This window comes from Elephas maximus, chromosome 7 (assembly GCF_024166365.1).
Source record: "Elephas maximus indicus isolate mEleMax1 chromosome 7, mEleMax1 primary haplotype, whole genome shotgun sequence".
Lineage (NCBI taxonomy): Eukaryota > Metazoa > Chordata > Mammalia > Proboscidea > Elephantidae > Elephas > Elephas maximus.
Genome location: NC_064825.1, coordinates 47869195 through 47895714, shown reverse-complemented (window position 1 = coordinate 47895714; position 26520 = coordinate 47869195). Strand labels below are relative to the sequence as shown.

At 37.5% G+C, this 26520-nt stretch overlaps 1 protein-coding gene across 6 annotated transcripts in view; it reads left to right on the top strand.

The window, feature by feature from the left end:
* The window catches only part of POLD3 (DNA polymerase delta 3, accessory subunit), a 109174-nt gene that overhangs the window by 11212 nt on the left and 71442 nt on the right, over positions 1 to 26520 (top strand). For all 6 annotated transcript variants that reach the window (XR_007518178.1, XR_007518177.1, XR_007518176.1 and 3 more), the window contains exons 4-9: positions 2839 to 2878; positions 4121 to 4253; positions 13566 to 13821; positions 15016 to 15088; positions 19792 to 19957; positions 22577 to 22683. Coding sequence is in view for 1 of the 6 variants with exons in the window: in XM_049889812.1 (XP_049745769.1) it covers positions 2839 to 2878; positions 4121 to 4253; positions 13566 to 13821; positions 15016 to 15088; positions 19792 to 19957; positions 22577 to 22683 (775 nt within the window). In the remaining 5 variants the exon portion in view is untranslated. The remainder of the gene's footprint in view (positions 1 to 2838; positions 2879 to 4120; positions 4254 to 13565; positions 13822 to 15015; positions 15089 to 19791; positions 19958 to 22576; positions 22684 to 26520) is intronic.

The following is a 26520-nucleotide window of genomic DNA, read 5'->3' as shown; positions in this document are numbered from 1 at the left end:
GCAGAATGTGACATTTTTTTTTAAATGCCTGTATTTTTTTTTTTTTTGAGAGAAAACATACAAATATCTGCAATTCAAATTTATAATTACAGGCATTTTACTTATTTGACTTTAAATTGATCTCTTATGTTGTGAATCTTGGTAGTTTGTATTGCTTTAGCAAAGCAATATCAATATTATTGCTGACAATATCATTACTGAAAACAGTTTAAAATTTTTCACAGGTTTTTTTTTTTTTTTTTTTTTGGTCTGTAGAATATGCCATACAAGGGTATAGTCAAATTACTGTGTTTTAGAGTTTATTTGAAATAATTCCCCTCTATGGTTAAGTCTGTTGCTGTCTAGTTGATTCCAATTCATAGCAACCCTATAGGACGGAGTAGAACTGCCCCGTAGGGTTTCCAAGGAGTGGCTGGAAGATTTGAACTGCCATTCTTTTGGTTAGCAGCTGAACTCTTAACCACTGTGCCACCAGGGCTCCTATGAGTGGGAATCGACTCAGAGGCAATAGGTTTAGGTTTTTTTCGGTTTATGGCTAAGTCATGGAGCCCTGGTGGTGCAGCGGTTAAAATGCTCACCTATGAAGAGAAATATCAACAGTTCAAACCTACCAACTGCTTCCTGGGAGAAAGATGTGGCAGTCTGCTTCTTTAAAGATTACAGTCTTGGAAACCCTATGGGGCAGTTCTGCTCTTTCCTGTAGGGTCACTACGAGTCAAGATTGACTCCACAACAATGGGTTTGGCTTTTTTATGGTTAAGCCAAGGAACCCTGGTGATGCAATGGTTAAGTGCTTGGCTGCTAACTGAAAGGTTGGTGGTTCGAACTCACCCAGGGGCTCAGTGGGAGAAAAACCTGACAATCTGCTCCTGTAAAAATTACAGCCTAGAAAACCCTATTGGGAAGTTCTGTTCTGTCACATGGGGTCATTATGAGTTGAAAATCAACTCAACAGAACCTAACAACATCAACATAGTTTAAGTCACCAACTGAATAGTTAAATTTTTTTTTTTTCACTTTGCTTTTAATTTTTAGGTTCCCTCTTTTCCCTTACAGATAACCATTCTTGTTAGTTTTGCCTTCTCCTTTCATTGTTTTTTGTTGTTTTGTATGTGTGTATAACCAGAAACTAAACCAAACCTGTTGCTGTCAAGTCAATTTAGACTCATAGCGACCCTATAGGACAGAGTAAAATCACCCCATAGGGTTTCCAAGGAGCTGCTGTTGGATTCGAACTCCCGACCTTTTGGTTAGCAGCCAAATGCTTAACCACTGCATCACCAGGGCCCTGTGTGTGTGTGTGCGTGTGCGCATGTATATATGTATATGTACGATGTATATATAATTTTTTTAGTAATATTTTTGGTGAAAATGTACACATCAAAACCCTTTCCAATTCAGCAGTTTTCTAGACAGAATGTTCAGTGGTATTGGTTACATTCTTCACATCGTGTCAATATTTTCATTATTTATGTTCTAGTTGTTTCACTGCCATTAACTTAAACTCCCTGCTCCCTAACCTTCTTGTCTATGTGTTGTGTATAAAAAAAAAAAAATAAGCAAATATATATTCATAGTACCTCTGTTTCTTAGGTAAAAGTTTCATACTATATGCCCTGTTTTGTGCTTTTCTTTTCTTAACAGTAGATGCTGAGGATCACTCCTTGGCAGTTTTAGAAATATTCTTTATTTCTTATTACAGCCACATAGTATGACATTAGTGGATATGCCATACTTAATTCAGCCGTCTTTTACTGATAGACATTTGAGTTACTTAAAATCTTTGGTTATCACAAATAGTGCTGCAGTAAAGTTCTCAATGTATGTGTGCCAGTGTGTTTTAGGGTTGTGTTCCTAGAAGTAGGATTGCTGGATCCAAAGGTAAATGTCTGTGTAATTTTGTTGGGTACTGCCAAATACCTCTCTAATTTTCATTCCCACCAGCAATGTATGAGAGTGCCTGTTTCCACACAGCACATGTTGTCAAGCTTTTGGTTTTTGTCTGTCTCATAGGTAAGGAATGATAACTCAGTCTAGTTTTACTATGCATCTTACTTTGAGTGTAGTTGAATATCTTTTCAGGTTTCAGGGCATTTTGCATTTCTTTCTTTGTGAACCAGCTGTTTGCAACTCTTGTCCATTTCTCTAAAGGGTTGTTAGTCTCTCCTGTCTCTGTTTTTAGAAACTGTATATTAACCTTCTGTGATATAGGTTGCAGATAATTTTCCCATGTCGTGATTTATCTTTGTACTTAAAGTTTTTGGTTTGGTCATTGTAAAGTTGTATGTTAGATTTTATGGGGTCAAATTTGTCATTGTTTTCCTTTATATTCTCTGGATTTTGAATTATAGTTTGAAAAGTTTTCCTTATTCTCGTGTTATATCAGGTTATAGAGGAATTCATCCATGTTTTCTTCTAGTGCGTGTATGGTTTCTTTTTTTTATATTTAAATATCTGATCCATTTAGAATTTATTCTGGCATCTGGTGTGAGGGATAGATCCAATTTTATCTGGTTCCATTTAACTATACAGTAATTCTCATTCCATCACTTATTAAAAAGTACTGTTTTCCCCACACTGATTTGAGATGCTGTATGCTTTTTCATTGTAGTATTGATATCTATATTTTATCACTCTCCTTAACCCGACTGAGAAATTTTGAAGTAAACAAGTTAAAAATGCGTCTGACTTTATCAATCTGTAACATATATTTTAAGGGATACCTAGTGTTTTTCTAATTTCATTTCCAAGTACAATGGACTTATTAGCAAGGAAAACTTTAAAATTGTGCATTTTGCTTTTAAGCAGTAATGAAACAAAACTGTTATTTCCTTACAGTGCCACAAGGTTGCAGTAGTGAGAGAAGATAAGTTGGAAGGTAAGAGTTCGATTGATTTAGCAAGTTTTTCCTCTTATGGCACCAGTGTAGGTATAATAAAAAATCTGCCCCTAACGTCTGCATATAATATCTTTAACTGTTTAACTGAAGAGCCCTATCTTTCCTTTATTAGTAATTTCTGAAGTTAAAATATGATACCATATTTGCCTCATTTCTCATTCGTAAAGGCTAATAGCAACCGACATTTATAAAGCATTTTTATCACAGGATTTAGAAACTTGTGACAGACATGCAAAATACTGTCACGAATGCCATAGAATACTTTATCAGCTATAAAAAGATAGTAGCCTCTAGAGATTGTGTTATGTTTCCTAACAGCTTTTTTTTAAGGAAGAAAATAACAGTTTTCTAAAAATCAGAAAGACTTAATGTAACTACTAAATTAAAAATTTAAACCTTTTTAAGACTATTAATGCAGTTCTGTTTAAAAACCCAATTCAGAGGGATTTTTAACAGTCAGAGTCTTCATGATCTTAAATCTATGTTTGAAGACAAAACCTATTCTATTAGATTTTGTATATAAAGGATCCTGCCAGTGGAGGTCATTTCTTACCATATTTACCTTAGAGGTATTCAGCGTGTTGATGTCCACTTTTCTTTTTCTGAATTCCCACAGTGGTAGGCAAAGCAATGTTTATTTATTCAGTAGATACATAGTGAACATGTACTATGTGCCAAACTCTATGCTAACCACTGAAGATGCTAAGCAAGTTAGGCATAATCCCTCCCCTCATGGAACCTAAAATGTATCCCTTTTGATACTCTCTTGTGTATTTTCTCTGCAGATTTATCTGTTTGATAGTGTTTTTGTTACAGAGTTGCTTTCTGTAAACTAAAATTGAAATACATAAGTGAGTCTTCTCATATGGACATTACTTATTCTTCTTAATTATATGCTAGAGTGTAAAGTTCTTCCCTGACTGAGAAAAAGGACATCATGGTAATCATTAATCATTAATATTTACTGAGTATCCACTGGATGAGTGATACCATTACAGGTGCTGTACTTATAACTGACTTCACCACCACCTACCTGGTCATAATGTTCCTGTTGCAGACAGATAATTTGATGTTATACTATATATGTAGCTATTTGGCCATTTAGGGCCTTTTAGACCACCACAGGCTGCAAATGGTTTAATGCAGAAGGGTTTCTTGTTAAAGTCTCTACATGTTATGAAGTTTGTATATTAACAGACTGCTTTTCCTGTTGACTTGTAGCTGTGAAGTCCAAGCTAGCTGTGACTGCCAGCATCCATGTCTACAGCATCCAGAAAGCCATGCTAAAGGACAGTGGGCCTCTGTTCAATACTGACTATGACATCCTTAAAAGCAACTTGCAGAACTGCAGCAAGTGAGCTCATTAAATGTTCCTTGTGGGCTTCTGTACTAATTGATTTTGTAAGATGTTTACACAGTGGCTGCCTCTTTAGAGTGAATGCCAAGTCTAGTAAAACCCCATTTATCTTGTCGTAAGACACATGCCTGGCTTTATTAGTACATCATAAGGTGAAAAATAGCAGCCACAACCCATATTGAAAACCCCAGTGGACTCCCCATAAATTTATTTCTCCTATTTTGGTCCTGTCACTGCCACTAGAAATATTTGTTGAGCCCCTCATTACTCCCTTTCACCTCTCGGCTTGTCTGAATCCTAGCCATCCTTCAACAGCTATTCCTAATTTGATATCTCTCTACCTTCTATCCAAAAGTAACTTTTTTTTGAGCTTCTGTAGCCAGGATTAGCTCTTGTTCATCTTTGTATCCTTCACAGCACAAGGAGGTATTGGACTATAACACACATAGATTTTGGAATTACATTATATGGTCATGGGCTGGAATTGTGGCATTTCTTAATAGCTCACTGACTTTAGACACATTACTTAAACTCTTTGAGCTTCAGTTTCTTCATCTTTAAATTGGATATAGAAATGCCTACATTGTGGGGTTATTTTGAGGGTTTAAGTCAGTTCCACTAACATATATTGGCACTTACTCCTTAATGGGTACTAAGCAAGAGAATTGAATTCATTCAGCAGATCTCTGATGAGAACCTATGACATGCCTCACACTATAGGGTGATTGTGGCACGGTACCTGCTTATGGAATTTGTGGTCTGATGGGAGACAGGAAGTTATAGTACAATGTGACAGTGCTATAATGATGAGTGCTATAATAGGAGTAATAGCAAGGGAAGATGTTGGAAGTTCATTTATCCCACACTTTTGGGTGGGTATGAGGAGACAGAACAGAGAAGGCTTCTTGGAGAGTCTGACATCTAAGTGGAGGCCTAAAGATCCACTAGAAGTAGCTAGACAAAGGAAAAATGGGAGGGTGAGGACAGAGCTGAGGGAAAACATGGTGCTTGTGAGGAACCACAATAGTTTCCTATGGCTGAGCTTAGAGTAAGATGTAGGAAATAATTAGATACAAGACTGAAGAGGCAAGCAGAAGTCGGATCATTCTGTGCTTTGACTACTAAGATAAGAAGCTTAGACTTTATCCCAAGGTCAGTGGGAAGCCACTGAAGATTTTTAAGCAGATGTAGTGAAGCAATCAGAATAGCATTTTAGAAAGATCACTTGCTTAATGTTTATGTAGATCAGTTAGGCATAATCTCTCTCCTCATGGAACCTAAAATTTGTCTGTTGTGATTTGATGGAGTCAGGGAAATGTTGCATTGATCCAGGGTAGAGAATATGGTTACCTGAAGTAAATTTGTGGTGTTGGGTATGGAGTGGTATGAAGGATAAAGAGTCATAATCATCAAAACCTGGATGTTGGAGTAGTGGTTGGGGACGAGATGTATGTTTGTGTGCGGGGCAGGTGGGGATTGTTCATGGAGTTAAAGATGATGCCCATGTTTCTGACTTGGGCAGCTAGATGGATTATAAGAGGAAGAGCAGACTTTGGGACAGAGAAAAATGATGAATTGGGTTTTTGGCATGTTGAGTTTGAGAAGCATGTGGGAAATCCAAGTGGAGATGTCCATTGAGTTAAATAGGTGAGTCTACAGCTAAGGAGAGAAACCTAGGGCAAAATGGAGATTTTGGAATCAGAGCAAATAGATAAAGTACTTGGGTCACATCAATAGTTGCAGACATACAGGGAGAATGTATAGAATGAAAGGGCAGAAAATAAAACTCTAGGCTACAATTACTAGCTGTGTGCCTTGGGCTTCAGTTTCCTCTGTGCTTCAGTTTCCTTATCAGTAAAATGGGGCTAACAATTGTATCGACCTCATAGAGTTACAGAGAATTAAATGAATTAATGTATATAAAACATTAGAACAGTACATGGCCACGTTTACGTGATAACCGTTTTTCAGGAATAGACAGAAAAAGAGGGGCCCAAGAGAGAGCAGTCCAAGATAAGAGGTAATTCACGAGAGTTTATGATGTTTCAGTAGCTAAGGGAAGAGTTTTGAGAAGGAGGGTCTGGCCAATAACGTCAGATGATGCTGAGAAACCAAGTAAGATAGGAACTGAAAAGTGTTTGTTGGATTTACTGGTGGCCTTGGTAAGAGCATTTTCTTTCTTTTTTTAAAGTTTTATTGTGTTTTAGGTGAAAGCTTATAGTGCAAAATAGCTTCTCATTCAAAAATTTATACGCAAATTGTTTTGTGACATTGGTTGCTATCTCTGCAGTGTGGCAGCACTCTCTCCCTTTCCCTTTCCACCCTGGGTCCTCTGTGTCCATTTGTCTAGTTTTCCTGTCCCTTCCTGCCTTTTCGCCTTTGCTTTCGGGCAGCTCTTGCCCGTTTGGTCTCATATACTTGATTGAACTAAGAAGCACATTCCTCATGTGTGTTATTTATTTTATAGGCCTGTCTAATCTTTGTCTGAAAGGTGTACTTCAGGAGTGGCCTCCGTTCTGAGTTAGCAGGGTGCCTAGGGGCCATAACTGCAGGGGTTCCTCTAGTCTCTTTCAGACCAATAACTTTGGTCTTTTCTTGTGAATTTGAGTTTTGTTCTACATTTTTCTCCTGCTGTGTCCGGAAACCTCTATTGTTGATTCCTGTCAGCCTTCAGTGGTGGTAGCAGGGCACCATCTAGTCCTTCCGGACTCAGGCTGGGGTGGAGGCTGTGGTTCATGTAGTCCACTAGTCCTTTGGACTAATATTTTCCTTGTGTCATTGGTTTTCTTCATTGTCCCTTGCTCCAAATGTGGTGAGACCAAGAGATGTATCTTAGATGGCCACCCACAAGCTTGTAAGACCCCAGATACTACTCAACAAAGTAGGATGTGGAATTTTTTTTTTATGAACTATGTTATGCCAATTGACCTCGATATCCCTCGAAACCATAGTCTCCAGCCCTCAGCCCCAGTAACTTGGTCCTTCAAGCTATTTTGATGTGTCTAGGAGGCTTCTGTGACTTTGCCTTGGTTAAGTTGTGCCGACTTCCCCTATATTGTGTGTTGTCTTTCCCTTCACCAAAGTTAATGCTTGTCTACTATCTAGTTAGTGATTTCTCTTCCCCACCTTCTCCTTTAGAACCATCAAAGACTGGTGTGTGTGTGTGTGCGTGTAAACCTTTTCTTGGGTTTACTGGTCTCGTATAATATTTGTCCTTTTGCGATTGACTTATTTCACTCAGCATAATGTTCTCCAGATTCATGCATGTTGTGAGATGTTTTGCAGATACATCATTGTTCTTCGTGGTTGTATAGTATTTCATTGTATATATGTACCATAAGTTTATCCATTCATCTGTTCATGGGCACTTAGGTAGTTCCATCTTTTTGCTATTGTGAATAATGCTGCAGTGAACATGGGGGTGCGTATGTGTATTTGTATGATGGCTCTAGGATATATTCCTAGTAGTGAGATTACTGGAACATATGGTATTTCTATTTCTAGCTCTTTTTTTTTTTTAAGGAGGTGCCACATCATTTTCCATAGTGGTTGTAGCATTTTACATTCCCACCAGCAGTGTATAAGAGTTCCAGTCTCCCCCCAACCTCTCCAGCATTTGTTATTTTCTGTTTTTTTTATTAGTACCAGTACTGTTGAGGTGAGATGGTATCTCATTGTAGTGTTTTGTTTTGTTTTCATTTTTATTGTGCTTTAAGTAAAAGTTTACAAATCAAGTCGGTCTCTCATGCAGGAACTTAATATATACCTTGCTATATACTCCTTTTTTTTTTTTTTCTTTGTATTCCTAGTTGCTCTCCACCTAATGAGACAGCACACTCCTTCTCTCCACCCTGTATTCCCTATGTCCATTCAGCCAGCTCCTGTCCCCCTCTGCCTTCTCATTTCTACTGTGGAGAGCAGGAGCTGTCCACATAGTCTCATGTGTCTACTTGATCCAAGAGGCTCAGCCCTCATCAGTATCATTTTCTATCCCGTAGTCCAATCCAGTCCCTGTCTGAAGAGTTGGCTTTGGGAATGGTTCCTGTCTTGGGCTAAGAGAAGGCCTGGGAACCATGACTTCCAGGGTCCTTCTAGTCGCAGTCAGACCATTAAGTCTGGTCTTTTTATGAGAATTTGAGATCTGCATCCCACCGTTCTCCTGCTCCTTAAGGGATCCTCTGTTGTGTTCCTTGTCATGGCCGTCATCAGTTTTAGCTGGGCACCATCTATTTCTTCTGGTCTCAGGGCAATGTAGTCTCTGGTTTATGTGGCCCTTTCTGTCTCTTGGGCTCATAATTACCTTGTGTCTTTGGTGTTCTTCATTCTCCCTTACTCCAGGTGGGTTGAGACCAGTTGATGCATCTTAGATGACCACTTGCTAGCATTTAAGACCCCAGATGCCGCTCTCCAAAATGGGATGCAGAATGTTTTCTTAATAGATTATGCCAGTCCACCTAGATGTCCCCTGAAACCATGGTCCCCAAACCCCCACCTCTGCTACGCTGGCCTTTGAAGCGTTCAGTTTATTCAGGAAACTGCTTTGCTTTTGGTTTAGTCCAGTTGTACTGACCTCTCCTATATTGCGTGTTGTCTTTCCCTTCACCTAAATTAGTTCTTGTCTACTATCTAATTAGTGAATCCTCTCTCCCTCCCTCCCTCCCTCCCCCTTCTCGTAACCATCAAAAAATATTTTCTTTTCTGTTTAAACTATTTCTTGAGTTCTTATAATAGTGGTCTCATACAATATTTGTCCTTTTGGAACTGACTAATTTCACTCAGCATAATACCTTCCAGATTCCTCCATGTTATGAAATGTTTCACAGATTCATCACTGTTCTTTATTGATGCATAGTATTCCATTGTGTGAATATACCATAGTTTATTTTTCCATTCATCCGTTGATGGGCACCTTGGCTGCTTCCATCTCTTTGCTATTGTAAACAGTGCTGCAGTGAACGTGGGTGTGCGTATATCTGTTTGTATAAAGGCTTTTATTTCTCTAGGATATATTTCAAGGAGTGGGATTGCTGGATCATATGGTAGTTCTAGTCCTAGCTTTTTAAAGAAGTGCCAAATCAATTTCCAAAGTGGTTGTACCATTTTACATTCCTTCTTTTTTTTACCAGCAGTGTATAAGTGTTCCATTCTTTCCACAGCCTTTCCAACATTTATTATTTTGTGTTTTTTGGATTAATGCCAGCCTTGTTGGAGTGAGATGGTATCTCATTGTAGTTTTGCTTTGCATTTCTCTAATGGCTAATGATGGTGACCATTTCCCCATGTATCTGTTAGCTACCTGAATGTCTTCTTTAGTGAAGTGCCTGTTTGTATCCTTTGCCCATTCTTTAATTGGGTTTTCATTATAGTTTTGATTTCCATTTCTGTAATAGCTAATGATTGTGAGCATTTTCTCATGTGTCTTGTTAGTTGCCTGAATTTCTTCTTTGGTGAAGTGTCTGTTCATATCCTTTGCCCATTTTTTTAAATTGGATTATTTGCCTTTTTGTTATTGAGGTTTTGAAGTATTCTATAGATTTTAGAGATAAGAGCCTTGACAGATGAGTCATAGCCAAAAATTTTTTCCTGTTCTGTAGGTTCTCTTTTTACTCTTTTGGTAAAGCCTTTTGATGAGTATGTTTAATTTTTAGGACTTCCCAGTTATCTAGTTTATCTTCTGGTATTTGTACATTGTTAGTTATGGTTTATATTCTCTTTATGGTTTGTATTTCTTTATGCCACGTATTAGGGCCCCTGGTGCTGTCCTTATGTTTTTTTTTCCATGATCTCTATGATTTTAGGCTTTACATTTAGGTCTTTGATCCATTTTGAGTTAACTTTTGTATATGGTATGAAGTATGGGTCCTGTTTTTTTTTTTTTTAACAGATGGACATCCAGTTTTGTCAGCACCGTTTGCTAAAAAGACTGTCTTTTTCCCATTTAATGGACTTCGGTCCTTTGTCAAAAATCAGCTGACCATAAGTGAATGGATTTACATCTGGGTTCTGGATTGTATTCCGTTGGTTTATCTGTCGGTCATTGTACCAGTACCAGGCTGTTTTGAATACTGTGGCTGTATAGTAGGTTCTGAGATCAGGTAGTATGTGGCCTCCTACTTTTTTTTTTTTCCCCTTCAGTAATGCTTTGCTTATCTGAGGCCTCTTTCCTTTCCATATCAAGTTAGGGATTAGTTTTTCCATCTTGCTAAAGAATGCTGCTGGTATTTGGATCGGTATTGCACTATATGTGTAAACCACTTTGTGTAGAATGGACATTTTCACAATGTCGAGTCTTTCTGTCCATGAGCATGGTAGGTAAGAGCATCTTCGGTGGAGTGAATAGGGCATGAGGAAGAGATGCAGCAGATGAGGAAACGCTTTCCAGGAAACGTGACTATAAAATTGAGGAAAAGTAGCTAAAGAGGTACTTGGGGTTGAGGAAGGATATATACATTTTTAAAGTTGAGAATGACTTCAACTTGTGTTGTTAGGAAAGAGTCACAAGATAGAAAAGGTTGAAGACGTAGGAGGAGATGGAATCACTGATGGAGTCATGTCCTGGAATAGAAATAGATATAGAATTACCATGGTTTCTGTAAGTTCCATGAGAATATGGATTGAGTCTCTTGATTATCACTGTATACCCAAAATGGTGCCTGGCATAGGAGTGCATTTAGTAAGTAACTGTTAAATGAATTAACGATAGGTGTTAGTTTTTTTTTCCCCTTTGGCCCAAAACTTTGAGTGTAATAGGCATACAAATATTTATTAAATAAATAAGTAAATATAATGACATAGCCAAAGAGTAATAAAATTAACGCCTTGGTAAGTTTATGTAGAATATCTTATTAGGTTTCACGTATAACCTGTAGTAAAATCTAGTCATGGCATGCCAAGCTCTGAAAATGTGTTCCTCTCTTGTATCTAGCAAGTAAGCAAACAAGAAGCAAAGTAACTAAAAAAGTTCAAAACGAAATTTACACAGGGACCACTAAAATAAATATAGCAAGTAGAAATGTAATAGGAAGCACTGTAATGAAACTTTACTTAAATACTAAAAGTATCCCTGGTAGAAATGTGAAGAATTTAGCTCTAAGAAGTTTGTATTTGATCCTGAGAATTATGGGCCAACTGAGATCTGACTCATTGTTTCGTGTGTTTCAAGAAGTGCTGTGACAGGAAGAAATTGAAATTTTAGCATTGAGCAGAGATTCTTCTCTCTTCAGACATGTTCCCAACCTAACTTGGTCTCATCCTCATTGCCAATTCCTGGTCCTGACCCTAAGGTGTGGAATGCAGACCAAATGGAGAAAGCATTGACTCAGGGCCAACTTGAGATGTTGACAATGAAATAAAACATTGCTATTTTCTTTGTACATAGAAGCACTGCAGGGCCAGATAGGAAGAGCAGTAGGTGGAAGTAAATGATTTCCATCTGTTCTTAACTCTGATGCACAAGATATTTGTGTTAACATAGGTCTTTCTGATGTGGGCCATAATAAATCAATGAGATTTTTAGAGCTATAGACTCTAGCTGCCCAGTTTAAAGTTACTTCTGACATTAAATGATTCATCAGGGATTTTGCTCTTAGGCCAGGTATTCTATCACTTAATCTTGAAGTTGTGCTTGGTTGATTTCTAAGATAATTGTTATCACCACATGGTTTCGTAACTTCCCCTATCTCCCATCCCAAATTGAGATGTAGGGAGAGAAAGCCTTCCCTTTAGTGACCTAAATAATCAATCTTTCAACATGCATTTCCTGACACTTGCTATGTGCCAGGTCTTGTGTTGACTGCTTGAAATACAAAAGACAAATACTTGCGTACCTTTGTGGAGCTCTCCCTTAACCACAATGAGCCAAAGGCTGAGGGAAATAAAATGTTCTTCTTTGTTAGGAAACTTTGTTTTAGGTACAACCCTTTGAAAAGGCTGAATCAGTGATCCACTTCCAGTGTGGGATGTTACATTATAGAGTTGTATGAAACAAGTGCATCTGTAACGATTAGGGAAGAAGAGATGAATACTTCCTTTAATATGCCTTGCAAACTGTTGCATCACATTTTTTCACTTTGCCTTGGTCTAGCTACTTGTCTGGTGCTGCTCATTGGTATTATTAGGAATTTATTAACAAATGGTTGTAAAGGACCACCGGTTATAGGAGCCAGTAGCCCTGTTCCCAGGTCTCTCTGTGTTCTAAAGCATGACTTGCTCTGACTAGGAGAGTTACCAGGAGATTTGTTAATACTTAAAGCTCTTAATCTTGATTCAGTCAGTACTTACTACATATCTATCCCTCAAAGGTGAAGGTTTTTATTAAAAAGACAAACATTTGGTTTCCCAAGGATGGTGAAATTACTAATCTTTGTTTTTTTTTTGCTGTATTCTTACCAGGGCTTTGAACTGGTTTGTTCCGGTTCGAACCCCTGCTGAGAATGTGCATTTCCACCCCAGATAAACTGAATCAGAATCTACAGTTTAACAAGATTCCCAGGTTATTCCTATGTATGATAAATTTTGAAAACCACTGCTCTCCTAGTGGAGACCTGGTGGCGCAGTGGTTAAGAACTTGGCATTTAACCAAAAGGTCAACAGTTAGAATCCACCAGCCACTCTGTGTCCTATAAGGTCACTGTGAGTTGGAATCAACTCAACAGCAGTGGGTTTGGTTTGGGTTGGCTCCACCTTTGGTTCTCAGAATTGGTCCGTAACCGGCATCATCATTAGCATTGCCTGGGAACTTGTTAGGAATGCAAATTCCCAGCAGGAGTTTGAACTGAAATGAACCAGCTCGAAGCCCTGGTTCTTAATCGTGTTTTGAATTAGAATGCATTTTTTCAGAAGAGCAAGAATATTCATTATGGTGTGATTTCAACTCTAGCTCTGTTACTAACTAGCTGTATAAAAACCAGTTGCCTTTGAGTTGATTCTGCACATGGTGACCCCATGTGTGTCAGAGTAGAATCGTGCTCCATAGAGTTTTCAATAACTAAGTTTTAGGAAGTAGATCTACAGGCCTTTCTTCTGCGGCACCTTTGGGCAGGTTCAAATTACCAACCTTTCAGTTAGCAATAGAGCATGTTAACTGTTCGTACCACTCAGGAACTCTGACTAGCTGTATGACCTAGGACAAGTCACTCTCTCAAAATACTTGTTTTTTATCTAAATGAGAGTTTTTAACAAAATAATTTCTAACATCCATTCCATTACTAAAATTCTCTAGTTTTATAGTATTAGGCTTAGAAAGTATTTTGGGGAAGTAGTAAGAGTTTGAAAATAAGTTTTGACATTACTTTAACATTTCTGTTGCAGATTTAGTGCCATACAATGTGCAGCTGCAGTCCCTAGAGCTCCCACTGAGTTCTCATCTTTGGAAAAGCTTGAGCAGCCAAATCTTCAGGCATCAAATGAGACAGAAGCCAATAACGGGTTGACCACCAATGGTCATGGCCCACCTGCCTCCAAGCAGGTCTCCCAGCAGCCCAAAGGAATTATGGGAATGTTTGCCACCAAAGCTGCTTTTAAAACTCAAGACTCTAACAAGGAAAGCAAAACAGAGGCTAAAGAGGTAACAAATAATGTTTTTAAAAGATTAGGCCTTTACAGCTCGTAATGGGTAACTAGAAACACATTCAGTGGTAGTGTTTTAATTATATAAAAAATAGGATTCCGATATTAGTTCTGATTTTACTACTATAGTTTGAACCCTTTGACACTCATTATTCTCATCTGAAACAGTCCTTTTTCTTTTTTATAATGCTTCTCACCAATCCTTAGATTCCCCTTCTGTAAAATGGTAATACCTGCTCTGTCCCTATCATAAAATTGTTATGAGACCCAGTTGAAATCATGCATGTGAGAATACCTTGAAAAACTTTAAGTATAAAGAATTGTATATTAGCATTATGTCACTTTGGGGTCTTATAATCTGGACTTTGCTATTTTTGCCTAGCTTCCTAATGTATCTAACATTCTATCTTATGCATTTTTCAAGATTTTTTCGCCTTTGTTCTCTTTGTTGTTGTCGTTATTGTTCGTCATCTGAACTAACTTAAGTGCATTGACTTAAGTATCATTAAGATAACTGCTAAAAACAACCCAATAAAGTATAATTATTGTTATTACTATTAATACGATCATTGTCATTTCAAAGCTTCTGCTTTGGGAAAGGAGAGGAAGGGTACAGAGAAAACAGTAACATTCATTGAACTTTTACCGTGTGCCAGTAGTTTGATTTTTTTTTTTTTTTTTAATTTTTTCTTCCCAGTTCTCTGAGGGAAATATTATTATCCCCATTTTATATGTAGTGAACTGAAGCCTAGGCTTAAATAATTTGCCCGGAGGTCGTATTGCTATAAAGTTGTAGAACCAGGATTCAGATCCACTTCTGATGATTACAAATGTAATATTTTAGAATTTTTTTCCCCGTTGTATTCCATACTGCCTCTGATCTGTTTTAATTCTGTGAAACTAAGTAATTTTTAAATATGCTCAAGGAAAGTTTTAAAACATTCACAGATTATAATTTTATAGGAAGTCTGAAAAACTAAGCTTTGGAGATTAACACCAGATACTGTCTTGTCTGGGTTATTGATCTAGATTTGTTCTTATATCCAAGGACTACACATTTTGGCATGGTTACATAAAAATTGTACCATCACAACAGTGTGCTGTAATGAAGAGATTGGTTGAGACTGTGTCACTTCAGAAGCAACCTAAACACTAGAAAAAATCGACGGCACTGGGTTTGGTTTTCTTTTAGGCATCTTCGGCAGGCAGCAAGGCCCCAGGGAAAGGGAATGTGATGAGCAATTTTTTTGGAAAGGCTGTTGTGAGTAAGTATGTTCTTACTTTCCTTTGAGTAAATCAATGACAGTGTAATAACATATTATATTTGAAGTGAAAGCCACCTTGTCTAGTTTTTGCCTATCTAGGAGACTAATATGTATTATTCTTGCATCCTAACATAAATTTGCAGTTTGGTGACCAGTATTATTGATGAACATAATCCAACTGGAACAGTGACTTTACTGGGTGAACTGGGCTCAGTTTAGTTCTCTTAGAAGGTAGTTTACCATTCCTACTTTACTTTCTTCACTAGGAAAACGGGTTTAGATGCTTGTTTCATAGAGAGTCTGCCTGGTGATGTAATGTAGTTTTGAGGTTAATATCATAGATAGTGGGGTCAGTTTGCCCAGTGTGACTTTTTGTTACTTTCTCAAGGAGCTGTAGAAATAAATCTTTTGCCTTTCTTTAGTTATTTTTGCAGATTACTTACAGTAATGGATTAGACCTCACTGTGAATTAGAAGGGTCCAGGTAGAGATGACCGTTTTAAAATAATACTTTTTGAGAAAGCAAACTCTTTATTCAAAAAAAAAATTTTAATAATTTATTCATATGGAAAAAATCAATAGTCACATATCTTTATACAGTGAAGCCTGTGAGAGCCAGAACTCGGCGGGACTACCTTGTTTTTCTGGGTCTTGCAAGTTTTCCACCTTTGACAGGGTGCAGCTTTACCACTTTTCAATTTCTCGTTTCAGTGGAAAATATTTGAGTTTTCCTTCTCTGACAGGTTTCTGCTGTACACAGGTTCCGGCTTTCCCACGTTTCACTGTACTTCTTATATCAAGTACACACCCCATGAGGGTATGTGGCAGAATACCAGAAAGAAATTAGGAACCACAGAATAATTATGTCACACTTTTTTGGAGCAACAGTTTTTCAAGATTTTGTGGGAAAGAGTTTTGTTATGTGCCTGTGCAAGCAAAATTGGTCAAAATTCTGCTTTTTCATGATGGTCAAATTGGTGTTGGGGAAGGGGGTTGGAGTCATAGTTTTTAATTTTCCATAAAAGCTATCAGAGAGGAACATTTTTGTGTTCTGAAGTATATGGAAAATTTGATACTTTTCAGGTTATTGAGGAGCACAATTGTATTACTGCAATCACGGTACGCAGATCATGCTAACATCCCTGGCCTGAGTAGCTGGTACTAGCCCACTGTACCTAGTCAGATCGTGTGGTTTCTTGGCAGCCTTAAAGAAGACCATGTGTTTAATTGTTTGGTTTATATGAATTTGTTTACAAACCAGTGATTTTAAAAAAATTGTTTAAAAATATATAAGATGTGAATATTTACTCATTGTAAAAAGGAGAAATTCAGACTATGCAGGGTATACACTTATTTATTAATGTATTCATTCACCAGATAGTTTTTGAGCCCCTTCTATATACTTAGCACTATTATGCACTGGTGATACAATGGAGAATAAGACAAACAAGCCCTGTCCTTGTGGCCCGTATATTCTACTGGGAGAGAAGACAAATACAGAAAAAAAAGTTAATGATTGTAATTGCTAGGCAGAAAGTAAACAGGGTGTAACGATAGAATGTAATAGAAGGAGGGAGAAAACCTCGATAAAATAATTAATTGTTCACCCATAAAAAGAATGGCTACAGAGTTGGTTTATTTAGCAGATATTTTTTCAAGGCTGAATGTTTAGAGTAAAATTATGAATGTTTTTATTGGACACATGACAAGATCATTACAATGAAATTGAAGTTTTAAGAGTTGGGTGAAGAGAGTTGATTGTGGGGACTTGAACCATTTAAAACTTAATGCTGGACCATAGCAAGTGTTAGCAAGGATGTAGAGAAGTTGGAACCTTCATACATTGCATCTGGGAATCTAAAATGGTGCACCCTCTTTGGGAAACAATGCAGCAGTTTCTCAAAAGTTTAAACGTACGTAATCTAAGCATACAACCCAACAGTTCCACTCCTAGCTGTATATAAAAAAAAAAATTACCCAAGAGAAATGAAAATGTATGTCCACACAAAAACTGGTACACATACACAAATGTTCATAGCAATATTATTCATAATAGCCAAAATATAGAAACAACCCATCAACCCATCACCTGATGAATGGATAAACAGAATATGGTATATCCATATAACGGAATATTTATTATTCAGTTATAAAAAGAAATCCAGTACTGATACATGCTACATGATTGAACCCTGAAAACTATACTAAGTAAAAGAAGCCAGACACAGAAGACCACATATTATGTGATTCCATTTATATGAAATGTCCAGAATAGGCAAATCTATAGAGAAAGTAGATTAGCGGTTGCCGGGGGTGGAGGTGGGGTGAGTTGGAAGTGACTGCTAATGGGTATGGGTTTCTTTTTGGAGTGATACAAATGCTTTAAATTAGATAGTAGTAATGGGTGCACAACTTTGTAAATATACTAAAAACCGTTGACTCGTATACTTTGAAAGGGTGAATTTTATGGTCTATGAATTATAGCTCAATAAAAATAACTTAATGGTTTATACATAATAAAAATTGCTGCATCAGTAAGAAAAAGTTGTCATCAGTTAGATTTTTTTTTTTTTGCTTGAAAAGGTTCCATATTTTCTTGAGTATTAAAAGGAGATACTTTTAATGAGTCATTTGATAGAAGTGACTTCATCTCTCAGATAACAAGAAAATGTGACTAAAGCTTCCTTAACAGTTTCCTGAAAATGTTTCATGGAACTACCTCTTTACCAGCTAACTGGCCAATTGTAACCACACGTATATATAGGTTGTTGGCGCCATTGAGTCGATTTTGACTCAGGGTTTTCCAGGCTGTAATTTTTATGGACTTAGATTACCAGGTCTTTCCCCCATGGAGCAGCTGGGTGGATTCGAACCCTCAGCCTTTTGGTTAGCTGCCAAGTGCTTCACCTTTGCACCCAGTGCTGCTTACCAAAAACCTGTTGCTGTCGGGTTTTGACTCATATTGATCCTATAGGACAGAGTAGAACTGCCCCATAGGGTTTCCTAGGCTATAATTTTTTCAGAAGCAGACTGCCACATCTTTCTCCCATGTAGCAGCTGGCAGGTTTGAACCCCTGACCTTTTGGTTAGCAGGTGAGTGCTTAACCACTGCACTACCAGGGCTCCAGAAACTCTGGATACTGAATCTAATATTATATCAGTGGTGCTTTAATTCAGATCGTTTTTCTGAAATTGGTAGACTCAGTGCAATAGCCTTTCTTTCCTTAACCCATAAGGTGGGTAGGAAGTATTTAGAGGTTTTTTTCTCATAATGATATACTAATTTTAAAACAAGTGCCATTAAAATGATATAAATTATGTAACAAAATGCAAAATGTGCATAAATTTTAAAGAAAGATGTGCGACTCACAGAACTGTTTCTTGGGTTGTCTGCTTAAGATTCTTAGACTCCCCCTGGAAATACATGTTTAGTCCTATATGATTTGGGATATTTTGGTAGAAAAGTGTAAGAAGCGCTGAAACATGAGAACAACATACTGACTGTAGGCTGTTGGTATACCACCAGTGTACCACCACAAGAGAATACCTCACCACTGGGTTGGTGAATTTCACCATTCAAATTTCCCGTTCAAGTTAAAGTCTTCAAAAAATGAAGCATAATGGGTTGCATGTTTTTCACTTTTGTCATTTACCCTTTCAAATTTTTATAAATTATTAAGCTGTGTGTAACAGCCAAGACTCAGATATCAATAGTTTTTTTTTCTACACTGTAGATGGTTTAAGCTATTTTACAATGTGTCACCAAAACTTCTTACCGAGGTGCCTCATGCTGTTCATAGCTTTCATAGAGTATTTTTGTGACTTCTTGAAAAAAGCTTTTCAATTGAGTGTAGTATGAAAGCTAGATTATTTGCTTTTATAGTTTCTCAGATGGCCAGGCCCAGCCTGCTTTCCATTTCTTATTCGTCCACACTTCACAGGAGTTGTTTGTGTGTTTTTCATCTTGGTGTATGGAAAAGGGCAAAAACTTTGGGGAGTTAGGCTGACTTAGGTTCAAATCCAGGCTCTTACCTTTTCTATCAGTGTTACCTTGGGTAAGTCACTTAACCTCACATACTGATCTCTTTTAATCCTTATAATAATCTTGTAAATATTATCCCAGTTTTTACAGAGAAGACTGACTTTTAGATATTTTGTCCAGAGTGAAGCAGGGCATAAGCCAAACATTTCTTATTACAGAAGTCTTTCAATTATATCATTAAGGTAATATTGAGATAATAAAAGAGTATCCAGGCATAGAAAGGTAGAATATAGTATAGAGACTAAAGCTTTGGTGCAGATTCTCTTGTCAACATTTGTAAGTTGTATATTCTTGGGGAAAATCTCTTAGTCCTTGTGACCCTTAGTTTCCTCATCTGAAAAATGAGAAGGGTGATATTAAAGTTCTATTCGTTTTTTTTCTAAGCCTTGGATTTACTGTCATTTGCTTGGGGACTGTGATATAAGGAGGGGTTAACAGGACTCAGACATGAAAACAGTTATAGCTAGGATGGTAGTTGGAAAGGAGAAATATTGTCTGAATAGACTGTGAGCTTCATTAGGACAGGGACTGTTTTATTCCCTTTAGCTCCTAACATTCTATAGTCCCTGACATACCACCTGGCACATAGTCGTCTGTCAAAAGAATGATGGAATAATATTGTACAATGGGGTTATATGTCATCTGCTATACTTTGTTTCTAGATAAACTTAAGGTCAATTTGGATTCAGAACAAGCAGTGAAAGAAGAGAAAATAGTGGAGCAACCTCCAGTGCCTGTCACTGAACCAAAGCTGGCAGCACCTGAAGGCCTGAAGAAATCTAGCAAAAAAGCAGAGCCTGTTAAGATGCAGCAGCAGGAAAAAAAAAGGTAGGAAAATTCTGCTGCTTGCGGGGGAAGAGTGTCTCTGCTGGGGGTGAGAAGGCCTGTCTGGGCGTATTGACAGCAGGCAGTTTTCAATTTGAGTACTAAATCTGACTTAATGCCTTAAAGCTGCAACTATACAACAAAATGAAGAGAGGGGCTCAATAGCTTATCTTGTGAAGTAGGAGGACTGTGGAATCAGTTTGGAATTTGGGGCCCAAAGTCAGTATTTTTGGCCCTGTTGATCTAAATTGATTGTCTTTTCTCCCTTACTTCATTTTATATTTTTCGACATGGCATACGTGTGCTTTATTGTGTGTGTGTGCCTGGTTTTCACTTCAAGTTGCCAAATGAGGGGTTACTGTTTTCCATCAAATTTAAGAGAAAAGTTCTTTGTTTTCTTTTTATATCAATGAGTTTATTTTTCAAGTGGTAAAATGTAATTAGAAAAGAAAATAAAAAGCACACAAGCTGTTAAAAATGGATCCAGGAATTTGAGACACTACCTCATAGTTGGTAGAAATTAGTCTGTTGAAAGAAATTCTAAAGGACACTGTCAGCACTGATAGGCCCAGAAAGACTTCACTTTTGTGGCAAAGTTGGGGCTAATCTAGCAGAAGGTGTCAACCAAATGTTGCAGGTTCAGATAGTTAGGGCACTGTCCAATGGGCCTCACCTAGGAATTTGTGATATGGATGGATTAACATGTCCCCAAGCATGGGTGAACCACTCATGTTGATGGTTAATGCCAGCAGTGCATTCAGTATCTCACTATTATGATGTTAACTTTAGGCTTTTAGCAGATGGCTTTTAGCAGATTGAGGAAATTTGTTTCTATTTGTAGTTTGCTGAGAGTTCCTATCATGAACGGGTGTTCAGTTTTGACAAATGCTTTTTCTGCATCTAATCAGATGATGGTTAGGTGTTTCTTCTAATGTGGTGAATTACATTGATTTTCAATTGTTAAACCAACTCTACATTCTCGGGATGAACCCCACTTGGTCATAATAGGTTGTCCTTTTTATATATTACTGGATTTGAAATGTTAATATTTTGTTAAAGATTTTTTGCTTCTATGTTTCTGAGGGCTAGCCATTAGCCATTGCCGCCAAGTTGATTCCAACTCATAGCGACCCTATAGGACAGAGTAGATGGCTATTGGACAGTAATTTTTCTAGTAATGTCTTTGTTAGGTTTTAATATTAAGGCCGTGCTAGCTTCATAAAACTAGTTTGGAGGAGGTCCACCCTCTGTTTTCTGAAGGAGTTTGTGTAAGACATGTATTGTTTTTCCCTGGATAAAATTCACCAATGAATCTGGGCTTGGAGTTTTCTTTATAGGAAGGTTTTTTATTCTGATTCTTTAATAGAGAGCTGTTTAGATTTTCTAGCTCTTCTTGGGTCAGTTTTAAGTTGTGTTTTTAAAGGCATTTATCCATTTCACCTAAACTGTCTAATTTATTGGTATAAAGTTGTTTGTAATGTAGCTTTTTTCCTTGAACATCCATAGAATCTGTACTTATCATTTCAAATTGTTTCATTCTTTCATCCCTGATATTGATAATTTATATTTTAACTCTTTTTTAATAGTCTCATAAAAAGTTTATCAATTATATTAATCTTCTAAAGAACACTTTTAGCTTTGTTAATTTTTTCTATTGTTTTCTATTTCATTGATTTCTGCTCTTTATTATTTTCTTCTACTTACTTTGGGTTTGAAGTGTTCTTTGTCTAGTTCAAGGTAGAAAAAAAGTTGATGTTTAAAGTTACGTAAGAAATAAGGTATTGAAGACAGAAACTGTGTTTTGTACATATTTGTTTCTCTAATAATTGGTAGGCCCTTGATAAATTATTTGTTGCTTAGATGAGCAGTGTGATGGAAAATCCAGACAGAGGAGCTAAAAAATGTCAAGATGGAGTCTAGGCTTTCTATTGTCATTAGAATCCTCTTAAGGTCTTGTGTCTGTGCCTTTGCTCATATTGTTCTTTCTCTTTAATATATTTTATCTCTGTTTTTCCTGCCAGATCCAGAGCTTCTTGAAAACAATATCCCCTTCTTGATCTTTGCATCTTCAGTGTCAGTAAAGAGCCTTGTATGTAGGTTGTTGTTGTTAGGTCCCATTAAGTCTATTCCAACTCATAGTGATCCTATGTGACAGAGTAGAACTGCCCCATAGAGTTTTCTAGGCTATAATCTTTACAGGAGCAGATCACCAGGTCTTTCTCCTGTGGAGGTGCTGGGTGGGTTCGAACTGCCAACTTTTAGCTTAGCAGCAGAGAATACTTAACTGTTGTGCCACTAGAGCTCCTTTTAGTAGCTGCTTATTTAATGCTTGCCAAATGATTGTAAGAAGAATTTGGAAAAATTCTTGGTGACGGGGTTATAGCCTCCATTGGCCTATAGAGATCTGTAGAAATTTTTTATTGTGGCCACCCCATAGAGTGACCTAGTTGTGGTCAGTTAGCAGAGTATCCTTTAAAAAAAAAGTCCTTGTTGGTCCACTTTGACTCTTCTTTTCTACCCTCTGATACTGACTGTGAGCTATGAAGCAAGACCCATAGTGGCATATGAATACTTAACTTCTGTTCTCTGTAACATGCTCAATTTATTCCTGGGTGGCAACAGGGGGAAGCGAGTGGAGTTACCTGATGATGAGACAAAAGAAACTGAAACCGTAAAGAAAAAGAGGAGACGAATCAAGCTTCCTGAGTCTGATAGCAGTGAAGATGAAGGTGGGCATTACTATTAATTTTGGGCTGTGGGATTAATTCTTCATATGATGCTCAAGGAACTAAAAAGTAAATTTATTATAGATCACAATGAGAGTAGTAATCCTAGCATTGAGAGACAGCTCCTATTTCTGTTTGCAGAACCATGATCTTTTGGTAGTTTGCCAAAATAACACAAAGGGAAAGAGAGAGAATAAGGATTCGGTATTATCTAAGAGTTTTTCTTAGAAGAGGAGCCCTGGTGGCACAGTGGTGAAGAGCTACGGCGAGCTACCACTGCTAACCAAAAGGTCGGCGGTGTGAATCTACCAGCCACTCCTTTGAAACCCTATGGGGCAGTTCTGTTCTGTCCTGTAGGGTCACTATGGGTTGGAATAGACTTGACAGCAACAGTTTTTGTTTTTATTTTTTCTTAGAAAAAAAGTTGAGCTATTTTGGGGGCTGCTTTCATGTGGATTTTTTAAGAAGGATAATATTGAAGGCATCAAAGGCGTTGGTGATGTTCTGCACCACATAAGTAAAACTGGAAGAATCTACAGTGTCATTGCTGAAAGGAAGTGACACTATAAACCTTTCCAGTTTTTGGCTGTGGGCACCGTTGTAAGATAAGCAAACAGAATAAGGGCAAGATTCTTGCCAGGAAAATTAATGTGTTTTTTTAAAAAATATCAAGTATTCTAAGAGCCAAGATCACTTCGCAGATTGTGTAAAGGAAAATGTATAGAAAGAGAAGAAGGTAAGAGAAAGACACCTGGGTTGAACTAATAGGCCAGTTGAGTCTACCCTGAAAAGCCTTCTTGGAGAACCAGTGGTGAAAAGCTTGAGCTGCTGTAATCAATTCTCCATGAATTCATGGCATAGAGGGTATAAAGAAATTTAAATTTGAGGAGGAAATCTAATCTAAAGGGATTTTGCACCATATAAAGGTATATAAACCAATACCAAACCTGTTGCCGTTGAGTCGATTCCGGCTCAGAGCTACCCTATAGGACAGAGTAGAACTGCCCCATGAGGTTTCCCATAAGGTTTCCAAGGAGTGGTTGGTGGATTCAAACTGCCAGCCTTTTGATTAGCAGCCAAGCTCTTAAGCACCGTGCCACCAGGCTTCACATAAAGGTATATAGACAAATGTAAACAAACTGATGATAAGGGATTAAAAAAGAATAATGGATGCAGAAAAGGGGCCTGCTCTGCTGTTGAAGGACAAAATTAAACTTGTTAAATTTTTACCAGAAAACTGCTGTGAGAACTAAAAATGGGAACAACCATAAAAACGCATTAGCTCAACTGAATAAGTGACTGAAAAAACAAATTATGTATACAGCTGACAGTAATGAAAAAGAACAGAGCTAAGAAATAGTACAAGGAAGTCAAATCTGTCTATGATAGAGGTGCCATCTTTGACTCCTCCAAGGATTTAGATCCCACTAGTCATGCTTACAGCCTCATTGCTATAAAAGGCCCAGTGCCCTTCAGAAGTATGAATTTTAATGGTTCTTTGGAATGGGTAGGGATAGGGCACTGTGAGCATCCCAGAGGGACAGTTGCCGTATACTCATTTCATACCATTTATCAGAATGCTTTGACCAAGGCCACTGAAAGGAAGATTTCCGAGTGTGTAGATGCTTATTTATCTAGTTTGTCATCTGTCTTCCCCACTAGAATGTAAGATCCATAAGCAGGAATTTTTTTTTTTTTTTGTAAATGCTATTTTCCTGACATCTAGAAGAGTACCAGATACTTCTCAGCTGCTGAATAAACAACTGCTGAATGAATGAATGAATATCTTTCTTGATGCCTGGTACCCAGGTGTACACAAAATATTCCAGGTGTGAGGTGACAAGTTCTGATTACAGTGGGACTATTTTCTTTCTTGCAAATATAGCCTAGGGTTGCGTTTTTTTTTTTTTTTAATTTTCTTTCTTGCAAATATAGCCTAGGGTTGCATTAAAGACTAAAATTAGTAGGTTATAATCTTGGAGTGTATTTTTAAAATCAGGGGATCATAAGACATTTCAATTGAAAAAAATTCCCTTAATGTAAATTATGTACTCAGTTATTTAAAAGACTTTTATACTAATGCTACAGATAGTGTAATTTGGCCAAATAAGGTTGGCTAAAATCATCAGGGACCATTCTGACCAGTTAAGAGCTGAGGGAGTAGAGGCAACTCCATGCAGACGTGTAAGAAAGTAACTAGGAAGTATATTTAGGAATATATGCTGATGGGGACAGTCTGCCATATATCTAGGCAGGAAAAGAACTTGGCGATGATTCTGAAAAAGTGTTTGAAGACATCAGATACTTTAGTTTTAGTGAAGGAGTCAGTTCTAAGTCAGGTGGAATTGTGTAAAGGAAAATGTATAGAAAAAGGGTATGAGAAAGACACCGGGGTTGAACTAATAGGTCAGTTGACTCTATCCCGAAAAGCCTTCTTTGAGAACCAGTGGTGAAAAGCTTGAGCTGCAAAAATAATACCTGTGGGTGATTAGAAATATCAGTGGGGTTATTTAGTTTGGAAAGTAGTGAGAAGAAATGTGATCGAGGTAGACAACCTACCTATAATAACATGATGTAGAGCAGAGGCTTTCAGATTTTTTCTCTGGCAAAGATACATTTTGGCATCTGGCTAAATACATAAACCTCTGCCATTTTATGCCTAAATTTCTTTTTTATCTCAAGGCCAGTGGAATTTTATTTTAAGCCCCACCCAGTTATTAACCTGTTATTGTTTTATTTCTCTAACACTGAATATGTGATACTAATTCGATAATGCTCTCTTAAACTAGAAGTTAGCAGATGAGCAGCAAGAGTAGAGGAAATGGCAAGGACTTTGGAGGTAGATGACCTGCATTTAAATCTTATATCTACCACTTACTATGTGACTTTAGGCAGATTCAAACCAAAACCAAACCCAATGCCGTCGAGTCGATTCCGACTCATAGCGACCCTATGGGACAGGGTAGAACTACCTCATAGAGTTTCCAAGGAGCACCTGGCAGATTCAAACTGCTGACCCTTTGGTTAGCAGCCGTAGCACTTAACCACTACACCACCAGGGTTTCCTTAGGCAAATTACTTAACTATAATGCTCAGTTTCCTCATCTCTAGAATGGGATGTTATCACAAACCATGTAGGCTTTTTATGAACATTATCTAACATAATGTGTCGAAAGTGTTAGAGTAGTGCTTGACACATACTAGGTTTTCTTATTATTCACCCCACTTTTCCTGTTGAAGTGTTCTGCAAGGTACACTTGGAAGTACTTTCAGGAAATTTCCTTCATATCCCTCATTCTCTCCCCAGGGAATATCCTTTCTCCTTTAACCTGGCAGAGTCATAAGTACCTTTAACAGTTCAATGAACTTTCTTTGTGAATTAAAAAAAAGGCCAGACTCAGAAAGAAATAACATTGAGTATTATCTGTATTGCTAAGAAGAAATACAGTTTTAACCAATATGTTTAAGCCTTTGCTAATATTTTCAGCCCTTGCAAGTTGCTTACGGAGAACGTTAAGCAAATGTACATCTTTTAAGGTAAAGATAGATAGTTTAAAAAAACTGAGTCCTAAGAAGCTATGAATGATTTCCAGGAATTTAATTACCCATGTCTGCCAGAAAACTCTCTGACAAACAAGTGGTTGTATTGCTGTATCCCTGAAATTAGTTTTACCTCAGTTCTTATTCTGCCCCTACAAAGACTGCTGTCCTAGGATAAGTGATGTTTCACTACTTGAGTCTCTTTCACCTGAGGAGTTGTAGATTGGCGACAGATATATTTAGAATATACCAATGCATCAAACATTCCCTATGCTTTTGTCGCTAAAAATGTATTGAGGC